Source organism: Symphalangus syndactylus, chromosome 4 (assembly GCF_028878055.3).
Source record: "Symphalangus syndactylus isolate Jambi chromosome 4, NHGRI_mSymSyn1-v2.1_pri, whole genome shotgun sequence".
Classification (NCBI taxonomy): Eukaryota; Metazoa; Chordata; class Mammalia; order Primates; family Hylobatidae; genus Symphalangus; species Symphalangus syndactylus.
The window spans coordinates 25,337,582-25,360,524 of NC_072426.2; the positions used below are offsets into that span (position 1 = coordinate 25,337,582).

The following is a 22,943-nucleotide window of genomic DNA, read 5'->3' on the forward strand; positions in this document are numbered from 1 at the left end:
TGGAGTGTAAACTCTTCAAGGGCAGGGATAGAGTGTGTGTCTTGATCACTATTGTATTCCAAACCCATATATACAGCAGGGACTTGATATTTGTTGAATAAAAAGTTTAAAACCGAATAGTCAAAATATTTAACCTTTTTAATTTTTAAAGGAAAAATAACTCTCCATAGGAAGGCATTTCTATTTTTTGTCCATCAGTAGCCAAGTGGAACTTGATATAAACACTTCCAGTATGCCAACTTTGGTTTAATGCACAACTTTGAAAATAACTCATTAAAACACACAAGATGCTACTAACAAATTCATTAATATCCAAGATTCATTACTGTATGTCAAAGGTCATTCAGGATTAACATTTTCATTACAATGAACTGTGAAATTCCAATGAAAAATGTTTGCCTGAATTAAATTATTTAATCTCTCAAATTGGAAGTCTAGCACTCTTGAAAATCAAATTCACACGCGCACACACACACACACACTTACAAACTGCACATTAGAACATGAGGGCAATTTAATGGAAAAAGAAAATAGAAACTGAAAGGGCATTTGTAAAATGTAGGATATCATTTGGACAACGGGATAGAGTAGGCAGAAAATCCTAAAGGTGTACATAAAAAAATAGCCAATAAATGATAGGCTACAGAAAACCATACTGAAACATTTGATGAATTTCACTGCAGTAAACAGACTTGGCAAACTGAAACACTAGAACCATGACTACAAGCCTCGCTTCATTCCACACAAATAAAATCTCTAACCATTATAAGGACAGATGAGAATCCACATGCAACAGAGGAAATATAAATTATTTTTAATTTTAAAAAATAAAAAATATAAATTCTTGTTAAACACTTGATTTAAAAATATGCAGCTTTATTTTTAAATGTAGTTATGCTCAAAGATGGCAGTTTATTTATATGTAAAAATGTTTTAAAAATATCAATATATTGGTTTATAAGTTATATACTGCCCTCAGCTAAATATTTTTCACCAAAATTCTCAAGTAACTATCAAAAAGACTTGCATGTTTTTATAAGCCCACTATAATTACTAAACACAGTAATTTTCAGAGCTAAAGGTGAACGACTAATGAAATATTTTTTGATGTGATAAAAGTCACATGAGCATTTGAATTTAAAGAAAACTGATAAGCCAACAGCAGCCGTTTTTTGGCAGGTGATAAATTAATTTGCTCTAAATTGAGCAACTGTTTGGGAACTATAAAAACTGAAAAGTTCAAACTATAAGGAAGTAGAAAGGTGATGATGTTTACTAATACAGTGTTTCACACATTCTATTTAACACAATTCCAAATGCAAATGTTTAAGATGATTTTTGAAGAGAAACATCTACAATGTTAAGCTTGTCTATGCTAAACAAATGTAACTTTAATTTACACGTATCAGCCTAATGTCAACAATATTTAGACATTCATGATGAAGCCACTGAATTCGAAAGGATTCTCAACTACATGTAATCCGCATCTGTGGCATTAGAAAGTAATCAAATCACTGTCCGTTTTCTGATGCGATGGAACATCCTACAAATTCATGACAGATACACTAAGCTAAAAAGCTTTGAGATCAGGTACAGTATAAATTTCATTTTTTAAAGAATATACATGGATATACAGAAGAAAACATGATTGTATAGTCACTAACATATTAATAATGGCTATGTCTCTAGGTGATAGGATTATGAGTGATTATTTTATTGTTGTGATGGGGAAGTAGTATCAAAATACCTAGCTTAACAACCAGAGTACTACCACCAAAGCAAACTATTTTGTCCTTGCCTGTCTTCACATTACAAACTTTTTAAAGCTACCAACCAATATGAATTTGTCTGACTGGCTACCCACATTACGATACACATATTGGAAGATCTTTTGGGAGATGGAAAAATAGCAAGATTATGGTCATAAAAGAATAATTTGCTCTCAAAAATAAGCAACAATCATTAGGCTTTCTATAGCCACATACAATTAATTCTATAAGAAAGTTGGCTCCAACATTTCATCGTTAAAAGATTTTTTCCATTATCCTGTTTCCTGGTTTTCAGGTACTGTCCTTACAACAGCTTGGACTGAATATTCTTGTTTCCATTCACAAACATTTCTTTCTGAACTAGCAACAGCACTAATCAACAGCTACACTTAAGCCATTTAAGACTAAGCTTTAGATGTGTGTTTAATTATCTGGCAAAAATAAAAGAACCAAAAGAGTTTCATGTTAGCAGCAAATTAACTAGATTTAAGGGTCTTGATTTTTTTCATAAGCCTTTGGAAGCCTGCATATTAAACACTGGTGAGTTTTAAATTCTCAATGGAAATGGTGATGGCATTTACTGAACCAAGCCAGCTCATATTACAACGTACTAAGGACATGATATAAAAACAAAACTAGCACATTTCTGTTTTTCAAATATCACCAAAATATCCTTATAAATTAGAATACTTTTAGACTCCAGTATAGTTTTCAACCGTATGTATACCCAAGATACCGAAAAATAAAATGTGTGTACACATACACTTCATATTTTACATTATTGCACATTTTTTCATTTACTTTTAAAAAAATTACATGGAGAAAATGTAAACTTGAAATAATAAGTCCCACTGTAATATTGTCTACTTTATTTTTTAAACACTTGTACAAACTACACTTTCTTATTACCTTACTATGCTTTGTTGAAAGGATATGCTTTAGTCTTCAAGCTTTTAAGAATATTAGAAACAACATGATTAAATTCAAGTACAAAAAGTCCTTTAGACTATTCCGAAATATCAATTTTTATATGGCACAAGTCATGATGAGTAAATGAAGCTTTCCACATGCTGATGGCAGAGTACAGAATAATAGAGAAAAGCCACAAAATTGAAATCTAAAGTATCAAATCCATTCTGGGGAATTATCTTCAAACATCTGTCATAATAAAAATATGCACAATTTTCCAAGAATCTTGAACTTTTTCAGGACTAGAATGCTATTTAATGTGCTTATACAATTTATGAAGTGAGGACTAAAGCCCTAAAAATAAGTGTTTTCTCTTAATTAAACATGAGTAGACAGATACTCTACTCCCAGGCCATCCCTTTTTTTTTTTTTTTTTTAAAGAGTAGGCTTTGAAGGACAGCAGGAAAAAAAAAAACTGAAAAATTTTTATTCACATTTGGCTGCCCATTAATTAAAACTTCAATGGATTTAAGCAATTTGAATTATAAACTCTCATTTAATAAAACACCCACACAATGACAAGAATGAGACTTTAATCAGTTTTAAGTGGAGTTTATAACACTAAGAGATAAAGGGTTGTTAACAAACACAATAACAAATGGACATCTGATTGGGATGAGGCATTATCCTGTACACATCATATTGGTATTTTTGTGTATCCTCAGTGCATAGCATTTACACACAGAGCCACTGCTGCACAGCACAAGAGTATCTGAAGAGGCTGAATCAGAGTAAGGCTGTTTAACAGACTGAAATTTTTTAGTATATATATTCTATATGAAAACAGGTTGAACTTGAACTTTTGAACTGGCAGGTAGAAGGCAACTCTGCCAAACACTACAGTTAAAGCCCCCACTTTAGTGCACAGTTCCACCCCTTCCATCTGCATGCATGACACATTAACAGTATTTAAAGGTAAACGAGGCACTTTGTGGCAACCACAGCCATCGTTATGAACATATTGCACAAAATTTCTAGAACTAAACATTAAACTTGTACCCTACTTTTATTTTTTAAAGCTGAAACATTTGATGCTGCCGGTAAACTCCACTTAAGTTTATAGCCTGTGCCACAGCAAAGAATGGTGACGCTATTTATTCAACTACCCTTTTAAAAGTATGGCAAACATGTTCAAGAGGAGCTACAAAGGACTTGGGATGGTACAGGGCCCAACTGTAAGCTTTCTTAAAAGTGATGCCTTCAAGTAACTTCAGACATGTAAGCTGCTGCACATCCAAAAAGTCTAAGAAAACATTCCAGAAACTCAGAGATTACCTACAGAATGCATTTCAGGCTAATTATGAATACTGCCATAAATAAAGTTTTAATTAGGACTCGAAAACCTTTCAGTCATAGCAATTCTTGTCAAATTCTATGGGGATGGTAACTGAAATAAAGTAAGGAGAGTATGTATAATATATATTTATATATATAATATATATAATGCCATTTTTCCATTTCCAATGACTACACCATAAAATGTAAGCAAGGCTTCTCAAAAACATTGAAACATTCAAAATCAAAACCCTCATTCAGACCTTCACATTCCAAAGGAAAAATAATAACAGTGCAAAAGCCCATTATAATGTCATTATTTATGACCTGGCCCTCCATGTTACATATTGGAACAATAAAAGTTACGTTTTAGTATGCGGTGCCCAAAATTGTAACAAAGAACAATATTTATAACTATCTTCAAAACATGAAGTTGATTCTCATTTTAGGTAACAATTTTCAGCTTTTATGAAAGACAAGGTGGCATATAAATTTCAATGGTGAGGTGTTAGGAATAATTGTCTCTAACTTTACCAATTTAACTTATGAGCAATCAATCAATACTCTATATATCAATGTTTAAATATAAATGTGTAAATCCTAAGAGCTTTGTTAAAAATTTAAAAATTGTTGAATGAAACTGACAAGGTATGTAAAACATGTCAACATTATTTACTAAGAATATTTTAGATGAAGTTCTGCCTAATCTATTTGCCATCAAACTATAAATGCTGCTCTAGTAGGTCCTATTCAATCTGAATTTGTAAATTAACTAGGTCAGACCACAGCTAGTGAACAATTTCAGCACCAATAAGTTATTGAAAATGGAATTTTATATCATTAAGAAATATAATGGCTGGATATTCAAATGCCAAGGTGAAGGTATAATTTGAAGACACCAAATTTCTGGAAAAAAAATCCTTTTTAATAGTATCTTCACATTAGCTTTACAATAGTAGTTGTACTCCGCTTAAAATCATATGCAGTCTGGGCATATCAAATATATAATGATTCTTTTTAAGAAGTGAAATTGAAGCCCTAGTCCCAACTCGGGGGAGCACTATGAAGAAATGATTCAACACTGCACATTAAAAAAAAACAAAACAAAACAAAACAAAACCCTATTCTTTCAATAGCAAATCAATAAAGCACATGTAGGACAATTTCTACTGAAAAATCAAATGTCTTTTTTGTGTGTGCAGCATTGAAAGTTTACTGCAACTCTAATTTCCTTTTTAACACAAATGTCCTTTTTAATATAAACATTATATGTATTCAGTATTCAAGTAAAATTCCCTAACAGTTAATGACATTTAAAAAATGTGCAAAACTGCAAAACTCATTGTAATAGAATGTGTAAGGTCAAAAGGGTGGAACGGCTGACAGCTATTGAATAAGTGCATCATAAATCTTCAAAGAAAAAAACGCTTACTGTAGAATCTCAAATTGAAAATTTCTGTGCAGCATTACAAAATATTTTATATTTAATGAGAAAAAAGAAGCTTGCAGGCAGCACATGAAGCATCCACAGCAGGTATATGATTGAAAACTAGTAAAATAAGTGTAAGTTGTTGACTGATGTAGGTACTAATAGCATCTGACTTTTAGCACTGGCCTTGATTACACAGGAGATGGAGAAGTCGTTACAATTGAGAAAACATATTTAATAAATCATTGTCAATTTTTATAATGTTTCAAGCCCATTCTTTGTTGATAGCCTCCACATTTATATGGTTAAGTCATTGTTGCTGTGTTTCTTACCTATGACATTATTTTTATATCCCTTCATTTGTGGATCTTAAGATGTTGCAGAAGGTTCATTCCTGTACCCCAATACAGATTCACTTCCTTTAGCTGCCTTTTCTAGCACCAATATGCTTTAAAAAAAAAAATGCGCAAACAACAAGCAGTGACAGCGGCCAATTCCTCGAATGTCCAGATTAATAACTGTAGCATGCTAAAGAAAGGTGTGTGTAAATAGCTGGAGATGGTATATGGTCCAGAGTCCAGCATAAAATTATTTCCTTTCTGAGCATTCCCTCCATTCCCCTAACCCGAATACATGCATTAGAATGTAGCAAAACCCTCCAGAAACTTCTCTTAGCCAACTGCAAACTTATCTGTTGCCACAAGTGCAAAGGGGTAGGATGTGAACCAGTATATCACAAAGCTCTTTAGCCACTTCAGTTGGTGACAGAACACAAAAGGAAGAAATTCCTACGTATACACATCAGTCTGTCTCCACTTTTTATAAAACTGGAATAAAATGGGAAAGTGCCATCTTTATTAATCCTAATTGAATTTTAAATGTCCTTTTGACACAAAAAGGTATATACATGACACAGCTACACAACCTTTTTTCAACTGGACAACAAGTGTCAAAACCCTGTGGATGTATAGGGTAAAACAAGATTGGTCAGGAAAAGAGAATTGTTCCTATAACTGGTAATCTGACACAATGTCCTATTGCCATTAAAAAAAAAAAGGTCCATTTTCAGTTTATTCAAGTTTGTTTTCATGGTGTTTTATCCCTCTTGATAAAAAAAAATTCAGACTTTTGTAATTTGTGTATGCTGATCTTCATCAAAAGGTTCATTCTCTGGATCAGAGTCAGTGGTGTCAGAATATCTATAATGATCAGGTTCATTGTCACTAACATCTGGTGTTACAGAAGTTGAACTGCTAGCCTCTGGATTTGACGGCTCCTCTACTGTTTTTGTGAAGTACAGCTTCACCTAGAGAAAGAAAATTTAAAATGAAAACCCACAAATATGACTCATCTTAAACTATTTAGTGAAATATACTTTTAACAGATTAATTTTTTTATTCCATTTTGCAGATGAACATACTAATTTTTAAGCACTGTAACAAACATGATCTCTAAGAGGCCTTTTAAATGACCCTCTTCTTATTAAGATGTTCAACATTTTCTTTCTTGCTAGGTACTGAACAGATAAACTATCAGGATGTTAATACAATTTATTTATTTTTATTTCTGGAGACAGTCTTGCTCTGTTGCCAAGCTGGAGTGCAGTGGCATGATCTTGGCTCACTGCAACCTCTGCCTCCCAGGTTCAAGCAATTCTCATGCCTTAGCCTCACGAACTGCTAGGGCTACAGGTGTGCACCACCATGCCCAGCTAATTTTTTGTATTTTAGTAGAAATGGGGTTTCATCATGTTGCCCAGGCTGATCTCAAACTCCTGAGCTCAGGCAATCTGCCTGCCTCAGCCTCCCAAAGTGCTGGGATTACAGGCATGAGCCACTACACCCAACCCCAATTTTATTTTTTAAGGAATATAAGCGGCAAATATTAACTAAATAATTATACAAAATAAATGCAGATTGAAAGTCATCAATAGTTTACATAATATAGCCTTTGAATTATAAAATTCAATTCACAAATGGCTGAGTTCAAAAAGAATGTTTCTCTTACTACCTATGTGAAAATCAATGTATTTCTTTGTGTGTGTTTTTTTTGTTTTTTGTTTGAGACAGGGTCTTGCTCTGTCACCCAGACTAGAGTGCAGTGGCATCTTCACAGCTCACTGCAGGCTTAAACTCCCAGGATCAACCTCAGCCTCCCAAGTAGCTGGGACTACAGGTGCATGCCACCACACCCAGCTAGCTTTCATATTTTTTATAGAGACGGGATTTCACCATGTTGCCCAGGCTGGTCTCAAACTCCTTAGTTCAGGTGATCTGCCCACCTTGGCCTCCCAAAGTGTTGGGTTTTAGGCGTGAACCACTGTGCCCGGCTTCAATGTAGTTTTTGATATAAACAACACTACACAAACACAAACTACTGATCAACATTGATATTTGGGATTTATTAGCCCTAAAAACTTTACCTAAAGGGAGGAAGGAGAGGGACATTAACATAATACAGTGGTCTATAACAGACAGCCAAGGGCCTTTACATGCCTAGTGAAAATTAACTGTCAAAACAACCTTACATGTTAGGTATTTCCATTTCCAAGGGGAGGTAGCTAAGGCCCAGAAAGGTTAGGGAACTTGTTAAAGGCTACGTATCTATTAAAAGTAGGTAGTGGATGTGAGATTTAAATCAGAAATGACTTCAAATCCCTTCCTCATTATATTATATTGACAGCCCCTCCCTCCCCTATTATCCAAGAGTCATTATCAATTCTTCTTCTCTTACAACCAACATCCACTGCATCAGTAAACTCTTTAAGTTAATCTGACAGCTTCTGTTACCCTTCACTGCCACTATTCTAAGCAGTGAGGGGCAAGAAGAAGCAAACATCTTCTCTTATCTTTACTGAACTATTCAAGTGCCTCTTAACTGATCTCTCAGCTTCCATCATTACCCCTTCTCCCTACTTTCCTCACTCATCTATATTTTGAAAGCATGAACAGAGGGAATATTAAACACAAAATTCAGATTACATCCTTCCTATGCTGAACACACACTAGTATATTTACACTTGGACTAGTTTTCTTGTCTACTCTGTTTCAGTCAAAATGACTTATCCACTCTTAAATATACCAAGCTCATTCTCTTGTCTAAGGGCTTTTGCATCTCTACTCTTCCCTCTTTTCCCAGATACTTGTATAACTCACTTATATGATTTAGGCCTCTGCTTAAATGTTATCTGCTTGGTTGGGCCTTCTCTAATCATCTTAGCTAAAAAATAAGAAACATACAAACCAAGATTACTCTCTATCCTGTCTATTTTTTATAGCACTTACTACTATATGACATTGTATTTGTTTACTAATAACAGAGTTTTTATTTGTAATCACAAATATAAAACGTCTTGCAATACTAAAATAGAAAACAATAAAACTAGAGGGAAAAAGACATTTTAAAAGTTAATGGCTGAGCAAAATGCAGATTTAGAGAAAAGAAAGGAAACCTGTGGATTCTAAAGAGAATGTCTAGGCCAAAGGACATGATGTTAAGTAAAATAAGTCAGGTACAGAAAGATAAATACTGTACGTTCTCACTCATATATGGAAGCTAAAAAAGTTGAGCTCATAGGAGTGTGGTTATTAGAGGCTGGCAAAGGGAGGGGGAGGGGAGGATAGGGAGATGTTGGTTAAAAGATAAATTACAGACAGGGAATAAATTATAGTATTCAATAGAACTGTAACTAGTCAACAATAATTTACTGTATATTTTCAAATAGCTAGAAGACAGAATTTTGAATGTTCCCAACACAAAGAAATGACAAATGTTTGAGGTGATCCATATGCTAATTATCCTGATTTGATCATCACACACTGCATACATGAAAATATCACTCTGTATCCCACAAATATGTACAATTATTACATATTAAAACTTTTTTTAAAGGGAAACTTCTGAACACTTAAAAAAATGTTAAGAGCTAAAGACATTTAATATTAGATCTATTTTCACTTAAAACATGCAGGGGTCCAAGTATGTATGTATGTATGTATATTGGTAGTAATAGTGTGTGTGTGTGTGTATATATATATATATATATATATATATATATATATATATTTTTAGACAGAGTCTTGCTCTGTCACTCAGGCTGAAGTGCACATGCACTGGTGTGATCTCAGCTCACTGCAACCTCTACCTCACAGGCTCAGGCAATCCTTGTGCCTCAGCCTCTCAAGTAGCTGGGATTACAGGTGTGCGACACCATGCCCAGCTAATTTTTTTATTTTTAGTGCAGATAGGGTTTTGCCATATTGGCCTGGCTGGTCTTAAACTCCTGGCCTCAAGCGATCCACCTGCCTTAGCCTCCCAAAGTGCTGGGATTACAGGTGAAGTACTACTAGCAATATTTTTTTTTTTTTTTTTGAGACGGAGTCTCGCTCTGTCGCCCAGGCTGGAGTGCAGTGGCGCAATCTCGGCTCACTGCAAGCTCCGCCTCCCGGGTTCACGCCATTCTCCTGCCTCAGCCTCTCCTAGTAGCTGGGACTACAGGCGCCCACCACCACACGCCCGGCTAATTTTTTGTATTTTTAGTAGAGACGGGGTTTCACCGTGGTCTCGATCTCCTGACCTCGTGATCCGCCCACCTCAGCCTCCCAAAGTGCTGGGATTACAAGCGTGAGCCACCATGCCCGGCCTACTAGCAATATTCTTAATAATCAGTTAGATTTGTTACATGTTATAAAAATTGAATGAAAAATTAAGAGAGAGTAAAAAAGAGACAGAAAAGAGTGTGGTGAATGAACAGGAGAAAATCAGGTAGAATAAGAAATAGGAAGGGGGAAGAAAAAAATGGTAAACAACCATTTGGGAATGTTTACAAATCAGATTTTTTTCATCTGAAGAATTCTTGTCTATAAGTAGATATATATACCTATGTATAAATACATATATCACATATAGACAAAAATGAAACAAACCAAATAATTCTAAGATATAATATAAGGAAATAGGATTTTTTAAAAAAGAATAACAGGGGTGGACAATCAGAGGCCTTCAGAGAATATGAGATTGAAGCTAAGGCTGGAAATATGAAGATAGCTATGTGAAGGTGGGGGGAAAAGGCTGAGATGAAAAGGTACAGGGAGAAGGAAGATAACTAGAAAGACCAGAGGCAGAAGCTTAGCATTTTGAAGAACTGAAGAGAGACCAGTATGACTGAATCTCAAGAAGCAAGGAGAGAAGGTGACTACTGCTGATGTAGGAGGTAGGCCTGTGCTAAATTATGCTGGTCCTTGTAGGTCACGGTAAAAAAAAAAAGCCACAAGGTCTTTATAAAGTGTAAACAGAAGTGACACAATCAAGTCTATTTTTAAGATCACTCTGAGGGGTTGAGAATAAATTGGAAGGGAGACAGAAGTGGAAGCAATAAAAACATTCCATATGAATCATCCCCAAATGACTGAGTTCCTATCCATTTCTTTCCTCTCCCATTCCTACTCCATATCCCAGTCATTTAGCCCCCTCCCGCACCTTTGCCCCAGATTTCAGAAAACAACAAAGAATTGGGAAAGGGAAAAATGCAGCTTTTTTGACTCTGTGTACATTGGGTATTTTATTAGAAACTTTCATGTTACTGCTAGGTAAACACTGCTTCGAAATAATACATAAGTTAAAAACTTGTCAAGCAAGTTCTTCATCAGCTGTACTCCTAGGATTAAACACACATCACACACATACAAGTCACCAACCCCCACAAAATATTTAACTGACCTTAAAATTTGGAGAAAAGTATCGGTTGGCTTTGTCTTTATTTGCTTTGTCAAGATCATTTTTTGTTAAAGTAAGTACTAGATATTCCTTGTCATTATCTGCACGCTCTATACTGCAAATGCTATCAATTTCTTGATCACATAGACTTCCATTTTCTACTTTTTCTGAGGTTTCCTCTGGTCCTGGTATGAAGAATGTATTTACCCAAAAGTGAAACATTTTGTCCTAAAAAAAAAAAAAAAAAAAAGAAAAGAAAAAGAAATGAAATGACATATTTATTTTAATTAATGATGTTTTATTTTTTAAAAAAAGAAAATCTGTCACCTATGTTAAACATTTGCCAAAAAGTCAACAAAATAAACTATCATTTGATATTCTGAATAAAGGTAAACACAAAGACTATTATAAGGCAATCTGAGTTATCTGTTGCATTTTCATTCACATGATTTTTCTTCACTCAAATTTTAAACCAAAAACAAAATCTCACAAGATCTAAGTTAAACTACTTTTACCTTAAAATTTTAAGTAAAAAAACCTCTTTTCTAGTCTAATACTAGCTTTAAATATGTTTTTAGTTTATGTGTACATACATATAAACAAAATTCAGATATGGATTTAATGTTTTCTACACTTCAAATGAGCTACCTATTCCAAGATTTACTTTAACAAAAGTTCTTGGAAGGTGAGTGCAACTTCCCTGATGACACATGGCAAATACATGTTTACTTCTACAGCAATACAAACATGAGAAGCTCCAGTTTCTTACATGACAATATAATGCTTGAATACTTTCAGAATAAACATGAAGGGGTAGGAAAGAGTACTACTGATTTCTTTTGATGTTATAAAATGCTTGTTCTTAAAAAAAAAATCACTTCTTACTAATAAGATAATACCTTCTTAATAAAAAACCACAACAGAAGTTCATCACTTTAAACCTCTATTGACCAACAAAGAAATCTGGCCTGTATAAATCATTTGGCAATTAATGATGTACAGCCTTGTGACATCTTATCTGGTGCCTTAAAATGCCATTTAAATCTTTTATTCTAATTTATCTTAAAGTTTTTTATCCCCTAGAAAATAAGATCTTTAAGGATGTTACATCTTAAATGTCATTGCATCTTTTAACACTACCTGGCAAAGTAATCTTGTATATAAGTCTTTAAAATTTTTTTTTTTGCTTATTTCAATTATTTTAGCCAGTAATTGCACTTTACTTAGAATTAGAAGAAAATAAGCCAATAATATTTAAATAACAAAAGGTGAATTCTATATATATATGGATTATGCTAAAACTTTTTGTCTGTTTTAATCACAGCATATTCTTAAGGCAGGGAAAATCAATAAAATGGAAATTTATGTAGTCAAGGATAAACAAATAAATCATAAATATTTAATCTAGCCTTCAATTTTGCATGTGTTAAAGTGCAGATGATGGGAAATAAGAATTAGTAAATTCCTAAAGGTATGCAGAGATGATGATGTAGAAGCCTATTTTTGAAAGCAAAATAAACTAGTTATCTTAATTTTAAAACAGTTGCTAATACTTCCTGGATTATCAAAAAATAATTTTTCAAAGTTATTGGGATATATTTAACTTTTATTTGTACAGACGATAGGAAATGGGTTTCTGGTTAAAAAAAAAAATTCAGCATATTTTTTTTTTTCCAGCTACTTGGATTCTGGATAAAGGAAAATTATATCTCTACTGATACGTCAAAGCAGCATTTAAAATTTTGCAGTAAATGAAACTTCCTCTTATTTTCTTTCAAAAGAAAAGCTAAATATCAGAAAAACTATATAAATCCTATTATTGAGAATGTTTAAAGATTGGCAATATGCTATCTAGTATGTTTAACAAGGCAGCAACACTACAAAGTTAGTCCTTTTCTTCATTACTATCTAAAAATGTTGCAGCTTGGTCTCACTTTAAATATTCACATTTAATATTTTAAATGAAGATCATTGGTTTTTTTTTTCTTTTTTTTTTGAGATGGAGTTTCACTCTCGTTGCCCAGGCTGGAGTGCAATGGTGCATTCTTGGCTCACTGCAATCTCCGCCTCTCGGGTTCAAGCAATTATCCTGCCTCAAGCCTCCCAAGTAGCTGGGATAACAGGCACCTGCCATCCCACCTGGCTAATTTTTCTGTATTTTTAGTAGAGATGGGGTTTAACCATGTTGGCCAGGCTGGTCTCGAACTCCTGACCTCAGGTGATCTGCCCGGCCTCAGCCTCCCAAAGTGCTGGAATTACAGGCATGAGCCACCACACAGGGCCAATAGTTGGTTTTAAAATAAGTTGTTGCCTTCTCTAAATACAGATCAATCAAATTCAAACTTCATTAACTTTCTAAACCTGCACATTTAAATACCATGTTTTCATTCTTTATTACTTCCTCTTCATACTGTTTTCTCTCCTAGTTAAAAAACTAATCAGTAAATCCACAGAAGCTAAATAGAAAATAATCGTCTTAAGAAACGTAAGGCCAGGCATGATGGCTCACACCTATAATTCCAACACTTTGGGATGCCAAAGCATGAGGATTGCTTGTGCCCAGGAGTTTGAGACCAGTCTGGGCAACATAGTGAGACCCTGTCCCTACAAAAATAAAAATAAAAAAAATTAGCTGGGTGTGGTGGCACATGCTTGTAGTCTTAGCTACTCAGCCTGGGCAATAGAATAAGACCCTGTCTCTAACAAAAAGGAAAAAAAAAAAAGGAAAGAAAAAGAAACATAAGCCAAAATGGAGAAAAAGTGGTTTGTGTCACTACATAAGACCACAGAACAGATCTCATTTCTACCTATAGACCAAAATTTTTAAAATACTGGTCCCATGCTAATTTCTTCTCAGTTAACCATCCTTGTTAAGAAAAATTCCTCTCATGTTACAATGCCATAAGGCCTTTTCCTTCAAACAGGATTATTTACCCTTATAATGTCTCACCAATGCCAGAGTAAGCAAAACACCTGCAGATCTAATAGAAAACAAATTATAGTTCCTTACATGTCATAAAATAAAATATAGCTTTTAATTTGTCCTTATTTTGGATAGTTCTCCCAATGAAAGTAAAGTACAAACCTTTTTTAGCATCTTGTTCTGTTTGTGGAAGAACTCTACTTTGATATCACCACACACAGGTAACGGCTGAGGGAACTCAAAGTACATGAACTTGTCTTCCCGTCGTGTGGGTCCTGAATTGGAGGAATATATCTTCACCTTTAGCTGGCAGACCACAAACTGAGGATCTGCATGGTTAAATACATACTAGTATTATTTCACAGGAAATGCTGTCAAACTGTCAAAAACGATTTTAATGATTAATATCAACAATATACACAAAATATGGATTCTGCATCTGCAATCTTGATCTAAAGCAAATCAATTGAAATAAATGAAATAAAAATATAAACAATGTAAGATTTTCTCCAGTTTGAACCTTCAAAATAAGGTCCTATTACTTGTATTAAAAGTCAATTCCTATTTCATGAATAGTAAGTCCCAAGATTAGACTTCTAGCAGCAGAGTAACTTCAAAACTTTAACATTAAAATCATATTAAAAATCCTAATACAAATAAAAACTTTAAGCATTAAAAACGATGAAATAATTATCTGGTACATTTGTGAACTACATCAAAAGTAACTTTTAAGACAGATATCAACAGGCAGTAGTCAGGAAAAATTTTTAAATGTAAAGAAGACAGATATTTGCTTAGTATTCTTAAGTCTCTAGCATGTGGCAAATATCACTTGATCTTAGCCAAAAGGCCGAGAAGCGATCACAAAATACATATCATTACATGTTCACAAGAGAAAGAGGATGAAACCTGAAACAATGTTATAAAAAATTTCAAAAACAAGTCTAAATATTTATTTAAAAAATTAACTATCATTCATTTTCCTATCGCTCACATTTTAAAGGTACATAATGCCACCATCATAAGAAACAAGAAACAAGAGATTTGAAATTTCTGTAAAGAAATGTAACAGACTTCAAGTAAAAACTGCAGCACAACTTTCCTTTCCTCCAAAACACCTCATTTTCATTAACAAGTATTCTGCCTTTGGCTCATGTCTGTTTTAAATAACTGGTAAAAAATAAAGTAACTGGTAAAATATAACTTCTCAAAATTCATCATGCTTTTACACTAGCAATTCAACCAAATGGTGGGAAAGTGTGTTAAGGGAAGGATTGTATGTTTTATTTTTTAAATCTACTCATAAATTCATTTATAGCTAATGACCTTAATGACAGAAATTAAAGATTGATGAATGTTATGATCCCAGGACTTCAAAAAGTTAAAGATACCTAAATAATTTGACAAAGTATAATTCATTTGTCATACGCTGAGGAATTAGAAAACAAAAGTCCATTACAAAGAAATTTATTAACCTTAGGAGGTTAAGAAGTGCCATCTGAAGAAAACATGCCAAGATAATAGAGAAACAGAAACACAAGCTTACATAAAGTGTATGAGAAATATTATATATATTTAAATATATTTTATATTTATATTACGTATATATATATATAACAAAAAATGCTCAGCACCAAAAGGTGTCATTATTCTAAAAGATAAACAAAAGTCTTACATTTTTATCAATGTGACTGAGAACAAGGCAAAAGCTAAACCAAGTTAAATGAAATTTCCAGTTTAGTAAACACCTACTATTTCTATGTAATATCTAAAGCAATATCAGCAATCACATAATTAATATGTTTGATAAAAGCATGCGGGTTATTCCAACATGGTCTTCTAAGACACTTATTATTTGAAAGAGCTACCACAAACAGGAGAAATATTACACCAACAATCTATCAATAAATTTCACTTCCTTGACTCAAAGTTCAAAGTGCAATGAGCCATTTCATAAGACTTTATGTGATACTGAAATTTCACTGGAAAATCTAACTTGAAGAAGCAAATAAAGTAGGATTCCAAGGCTGTGATAAAATTAACCAGAATAAAACTGCAAAACTGCCTTATAATCTTTTTAATTTAAACTCCATTATTTCAGAATCTGATAATCCTGACTTTAGGACTTGAAAAAGCAAATTAATAGTATTTCCAGGTTTCAATTAAACTACATCTAAAATGTACATCTTCAAATATTTTTAGTATTATATAAAAAAATTTGTAAGTAGTAAAGATTTCCTCAATCACTAAAGAAAATAATCTTCTCTGCAATATGAATATCATGTTTCAGATAGATAAGACCTAACTAAGCAGAAGTCCAATATTAGTATGGTTCTGTGGACTTCTACAATATATATCCTCGGATATGACTGAATATATTCCAAAAAATAAATAACAAGATCCAGACCTAGTGATACAGTTTGGATACCTTTCCCTCCCAAATCTCAGGTTGAATTGTAATCCCCAATGCTAGAGGTGGGGCCTGGTGGAAGGTGCTTGAATCATGGGGGCAGATCCCACATGAATGAATGGCTTGGGCCATCCTCTTGGTGATAAGTGAGCTGGCATTTAAAAGTGGGTGGCACCTTCTCCCCACCACTCCTTCTCTTTCTTGCTCCCATTCTCACCATGCTCCCCTTTTGCCTTCAGCCATGATTGGAGGCTTCCTGAGGCCTCCCCAGAAGCAGATGCTGCTATGCTTTCTGTACAGCATGCAGAACCATGAGCCAATTAAAGAAGAATTTATAAAGAAAACAGGTTAAACCTGTTTAATACGCAGTCTCAGGTATTTCTTTAAAGCAATGCAAAAACAGACTAATACACCTAGTAAATGAAAATCAGAATGTAGAGGATGGAATGATAGTGGAGACTTGAAAGGGTGAGGAGATGATGAGAAATTACTTAATGGGTACAATGTATATTATTCAGATGATGGACACCCTAAAAGCCCTGTCTTGACCACTATACAATCTATACATGTAACAAAATTACACTTGTGTCCCTAAATCTATACAAGCAAAACCATTTTTTTAAGTCAGAATTAAATTTCCTTGGATATATACATATTGTTAGTCTTGAATGAAAACCACATTGATCATCTTTTAGTAACATTTTTAACCCTGTTAAATGTCTAGAATATAGCAGCTTTTTCCATCACTTAGAAATATTAAGACAAAAATCAAGTAAGAAAAAGCTGCCAATCCCTACAGAAGATGCTGTATTTTTCAGCACTATCTGTTTTCTTCATTGATGCCTCTTCTTCCTAAACCCAAGTTGCCATTCTTATCTCAGTCCTCACCCTCTCCTTTTCTTCCTTTTCTCCAAGCCTTCCCATGCCCAAACTCCACACCATTATTTATATGAAAGGCTTAACTACTCTCCCTTTCCTGATGCTGCCCAAAATACCGATATATCTCCTACCTAGATTCGAACCCATACTCCCAAGTACCCACTGAATATTGTCATGTGAGAAGCTCACTTTTACCAGATTCAAAACATGTTTAAAACCAAAATATCAACACTAATGTCTCCAAGTCTCAGATTCACTTTTCTTTCTTTCTGAGACTATTTCACCTGACTGGGCTCAAAACTTTTACAAAATCTTTGGCTATAAATGGCAAATAAAAAATTAATGAAATCCCATTTGATTGTCTTAGCATACCTGCATTAAGACAAGTTTCATTACTGGTTTCTTTTCCACTATTTTTTCCTCTTGCGATTATAACTTTGCATACCACTGTCCTTAAAACATGGTTTAATCCTCAAGTATTATCATGACATCTCAGTATTTATCAAATCAAGTCTGTTATCCCCATTCAGGATCCTCTAACAGTCAGTCACACGTTCCATACCTATTCTCTGTCACTACATTCTTGTCCAGCTTTTTCCTTCTGCTGCACTTCAACTCAACCTATTTCCGATTGCCTGTAATACTTCTTTCAGTAGTTATTTATTTATTTATTTTTTAAGACGGAGTCTCACTCTTACCGCCCTGGCTGGGGTGCAATGACGCAATCTTGGCTCACTGCAACCTCCACCTTTGGCTTCAAGCGATTCTCCTGCCTCAGCCTCCCAAGTAGCTGGGAATACAGGCACGCATCACTACGCCTGGCTAATTTTTGTATTTTTAGTAGAGACAGGGTTTCACCATGTCAGCCAGCCTGATCTCAAACCAGTGACCTCAGGTGATCCATCCACCTTGACCTCCCAAAGTGCTGGGATTACAGGCGTGAGCCACTGCGTCTGGCCACTTCTTTCAGTTTTAATGCCAATCTAAACTGTACGTTTTCTTCAATGTTCAATAAAGAGCTGGTGAACTTCCTTTAAGAAACTGTTTGACAACCTTCAAAAGCTTTTCTGAATGTAGCATTTATAATTTATATACACAACTTCCCATTTCTTTTATTTTGTATTTATTTATTTATAAGACAAAGTCTTGCTCCGATGCCCAGGCTGGAGTGCAGTAGCATGATCTCGGCTGACTGCAACCTCTGCCTCCTGGGTTCAAGTGATTCTCCTGCCTCAGCCTCCCGAGAAGCTGGGACTACAGGGGTGCGCCAACATGCCCAGCTAATTTTTGTGTTTTTAGTAGAGATGGGGTTTCACCTTGTTGTCCAGGCTGAACTCGAACTCCTGAGATCAAGCGATCTGCCTGCCTCAGCCTCCCAAAGCGCTGGGGTTACAAGTGTGAGCCTCGTGCCTAGCCCCACAACCTCCCACTTAATTACATATAGCTCATATTTTATTAAAACTTTACTACAGTATTAAATCATAGTACATAAGAGGAAACTAGAAAATTAGGAAAGATTACTAAAGTGAATGTTTTCTTTCCCTTAATATCTCCATGATACTTTATACCTTTCTCTTGGCTCTTACACTGATATCAATACTATAGGAAGAGCATGAGTTTTTTCTTCCTTTTTCCTTTTCTATGAATCTGTTACATTCATTTGTCAGTCACTTCCAACAGCTCAGTACCCTACATTCGGCAGTTTTAAAAATTGTAATGAGATGAAAAAAGCATCAATGAGACTCTTTAGAAGAGTTTAACATGCTATACTAATAAATCTGTGGTCTTTAAGTTATCTGTCTCTAAGAATACAGAAAAGATCTGATGAGGATGATCACACCTATCTGATAAACAACATCGGAGAAGTAGAATAGGATCAGGATGACTGAGGTAGACTTATAGAGATTAGGGTAAAAGGGAGAAATAAATAGAGGCAGACATCAGTGACATAATCTGTATTTAGTACTTATCCAGGAAGTTTCAGATTTCAAAGTCTCTTCATTTTATTGACAAGCAAACTCAAAGAGAGGTAGATGATATGCTCAGGGTTACACAATAGATTAATGACAGATCTAGGACTGGAATCTGGATCTGAAAACCCAGGTTTTCTCTAACACTCCACATACTTTGATTCCTATTCTTTACTCATCATACTTCAGCCTGCTGCCATGTCTTATCACTTCTTCTTTTCCTTTTCATTGCTTTGTCACCATTACTGTCAATACCTAGTCTTCCTAAGATATTGAAGAATTGATCCCTGCCCTAAGACCAGCAAATTGCTGAACTCCTCTGCTGGACCTCTGCTGGACCTCATGCTGGACCCCTGATGGGACAGGTTCTTCCATCATCTAGTCAGAATTGGGCTGTATTTGGTGGTTATAACACAGAATATTTCTTTCATAAATATAATTTGGCTTCGACTACATTAAAACCCATTGCTTTTGGCTTCTTTAGCCCAATGAGTTGAACAACAAAGCTAATTAATTTGTTCAAATGCTTCAGAAACATAGTCTCCTGCATAAATTTTAAATGTGGTAAATTTCTTTCTAAATTTTTATATAAACTTCTAGATATGGTAAGAAAACTGTTCCAATACATGGAAGGATGAGAATTTCGAGCACTTACTGCAAGTTCCGCCACTGAACATTGGAATAGTTTCAAACATCATCTTGTGAAACAACAGTGCCACTGGTCTATAATCCAGATGATTCTTTAACAGGTAGCTATAATAATACACATAGCGCCTCTGACTGGGAATAGTTACTCCCTGGTGGACAGAAAAAAAAGAGAAGCCAAATTCAAAAAAAATGTTCCATTATAGTTATTTCACTAAATTGCTATGGTAACTGGGTCGTAGCCATTTCAGAACATATATACATTAGAAATTTGACCTTAAATGATTAATACTTAAATCCAGCTCAATAATAAATAAGAGCAATATCAATACAAAGGATATCAGAATAACTCTCCTCCCTTAAAACAATTATTGTAACACCCCATTTATTCAAAGGTCACAACAGCGCTCTGACCCATGACCTCCATAGGCAAAGGCCACTGCATATCCAAAATAAGTGTCAAAGGCCTCTGCCCTACAGCTATGCTCTTTACACCTAGGGCTCCCCACAAGGATTTATGGACTCCTTAAACACACAGTTCCTCACAAACTTCATTACCTACTTTCCAGGGGAAAGAGTATCAGAATCAGCAAACTAGATAGAGGCATACTGCCTTTAAGGCAGAAACAGCAGTAGCAAAAAGTGATGCTGGCATTACAGCCCAACAAAAACAGGACTATGCAGTTGATGTAAATGTGTGCAACAATCTTCTAACAGAGGTAAAGCTATCCTTGTACTACATGCATCTCTTGGTTGAAGAAACCAGGGAAAAATGAAGTGTTTTAGAAAATGTAAGTATTACAAATGATTAAAATATATCTAGTTCTCAAGAGTTTATTAAACAATAAAACATAAATAAAATTATGTAATACATGTGGCACTTAATAGGGGAAGCTGAATTATCTAAAGAGAAAAATCTAATATGTACAATAATGCATTCACTAATGAAGATGAATAAATGAGGTATTTAAGGATTTTTTTATTAGACATGTGACTTAAGAAAAATCCAACCTAAAAATATAAGACAAACAATAAGCAACATTAAGAAGTTTAACAGTAAGAGTAACTTACAGAAAACTGTACTTTAAATGAAAGTATACTCAAGAGGAAAAAGAATTAGCAATTATTTCTCTTTAAGTTACTACTGGCATCTAAATCTCCCCAATGTCTTAAAAATTCTGGACACAACCTTCTTCTCCCTAATGAAAAATATAAAACATATTTATGTGAATTTAAAAGCAGGCCAGGTGCAGTGGCCCACAACCTGTAATACCAGCACTCTGGGAGGCCGAGGCAGGCTGATCACTTGAGGTCAGGAGTTGGAGACCAGCCTGGCCAACATGGTGAAACCCCGTCTCTACCAAAAATACAAAAAATTAGCTGGGCGTGGTGGTGTGTACCTGTAGTCCCAGCTACTTGGGAGGCTGAGGCAGGACAATCACTTGAGCCTGGGAGACGGAGGTTGCAATGAGCTGAGATTGCGCCACTGCACTCCAACCTGGACCACAGAGACAGACTGTCTCAAAAAACAAACAAACAAACAAACAAATAAAAAACCAGGTATGCTGAATAGCAAGTATGTAGGTATCCACTGTAGTACTCCTAATATTTTTTCAAAGATGAACATTATTTTATTATAGACAATTTAAAAATATGTGTGTGTGTGTATAAATGTAAAAAAAAAAATAGGCACAAACCATTTCAAATCATGAGAAGTGATTTAAGATTTTGGCCACAGTATAAAGACCACAATTTTATAAATAAAAGACTTGTATTTGAATGCTGACAGTCAAAATACAAACTCTGATGTGTTCTCGAAGGAAAATGAGGATAATAATATGTACCCTTCCTTCTTAACAGGGTTCTCATGAGGATTAAACACCAGATGCAGTTACACGAAAGCATGCTAAAACTACAAAATGGTACACAGTTTTAGCAATTCTGTACCTGTATTTAAGGTACAGTTTTGGAATAGCTGGAATTTTATTTCTATATAATTTTCTTAACAAAACAGTAAAAGGTAAAGTAAAGTAGTAGTACTTTGAAGAGCAGTACTACTACTCTTCATTAAAACATTAAAAATTATTAAAGTTAAAAAATGTAAACTTACAATGATTTATGACATCACATTTAATGTAATTTCAGCAAACAACTGTCATTCATGTTTAGCAAGATAAATACAGAACTGCTAAGCAGAAAGGAAATATCACATGGAAGATGAGTGGGAGGGGTACTTTTTTGAACCATGTGAATATTTTAACCATATGCATTTATTATCTAGTCAAAATATGCAATTAGATTTAAAAAAATTAAGTCAATGCAAGTCTACGAGGAGACCACATTATCAACATTATTTGTTGGGGTTTAGTGGATGACATTTTTCTCTTTATCTCCATTTTTGGCATAAGTTTGTGTGCAATAATAAAAAGATTTCAAAGCTTTAGGTTTTTTCAAGTAGCAAGTGATTAGTAATGTACCTATAATGTAGGTGATTATACATTCTGTTAATCCTTACCCAAAAAACGATAGGCAACATAAAAAATATATAAATCTACTAGTTGTCAACATCGGGTGAATAATCTATGTATGAATACCAGTTGAAACAAAATTACTAACAATTCAAAGAAAAACATGGAAAAGTACATTTTAAAATTTAATCAATTAGTTGACCATCAATATTACACAGTCTATTTTCTTAACTTTGCAATTCTTATCTACCTGCTGCCTTGTCAGCACCCAAAATTCAACATTTCTAGATTAACAAATATTAAAAAGTTGGGAGGCTCACATGTATCTGTTTCAGAGTCTCCAATGTGACCTCCTCATTCTAGTCCTATCTCTCTGGGCCATGAGGCACACTCACTAAAATTGAATTAACACCTGCAATATAGGATTTCCAATGAGTGGAAAGTCCACACTAAAATTTTACTCATCTTTAAAAGCTTATACATATGAATAA

General features: G+C 34.4%; 1 protein-coding gene across 7 annotated transcripts in view; it reads right to left on the reverse strand.

Moving 5' to 3' along the window:
* Window positions 1–3,254: 3,254 nt before the first annotated feature.
* Window positions 3,255–22,943, reverse strand: part of PTEN (phosphatase and tensin homolog) — a 104,507-nt gene continuing 84,818 nt past the window's right edge. For 6 of the 7 annotated variants that reach the window (XM_055274306.2, XM_055274305.2, XM_055274304.2 and 3 more), the window contains 4 exons: window positions 19,995–20,136; window positions 14,243–14,409; window positions 11,161–11,385; window positions 3,255–6,748 (listed from right to left, as the gene is read on the reverse strand). In XM_055274306.2, coding sequence (XP_055130281.1) covers window positions 6,563–6,748; window positions 11,161–11,385; window positions 14,243–14,409; window positions 19,995–20,136 — 720 coding nt within the window. In that variant the 3' untranslated portion in view covers window positions 3,255–6,562. The remainder of the gene's footprint in view (window positions 6,749–11,160; window positions 11,386–14,242; window positions 14,410–19,994; window positions 20,137–22,943) is intronic. The other variant, XM_063637882.1, reaches the window with a different exon arrangement.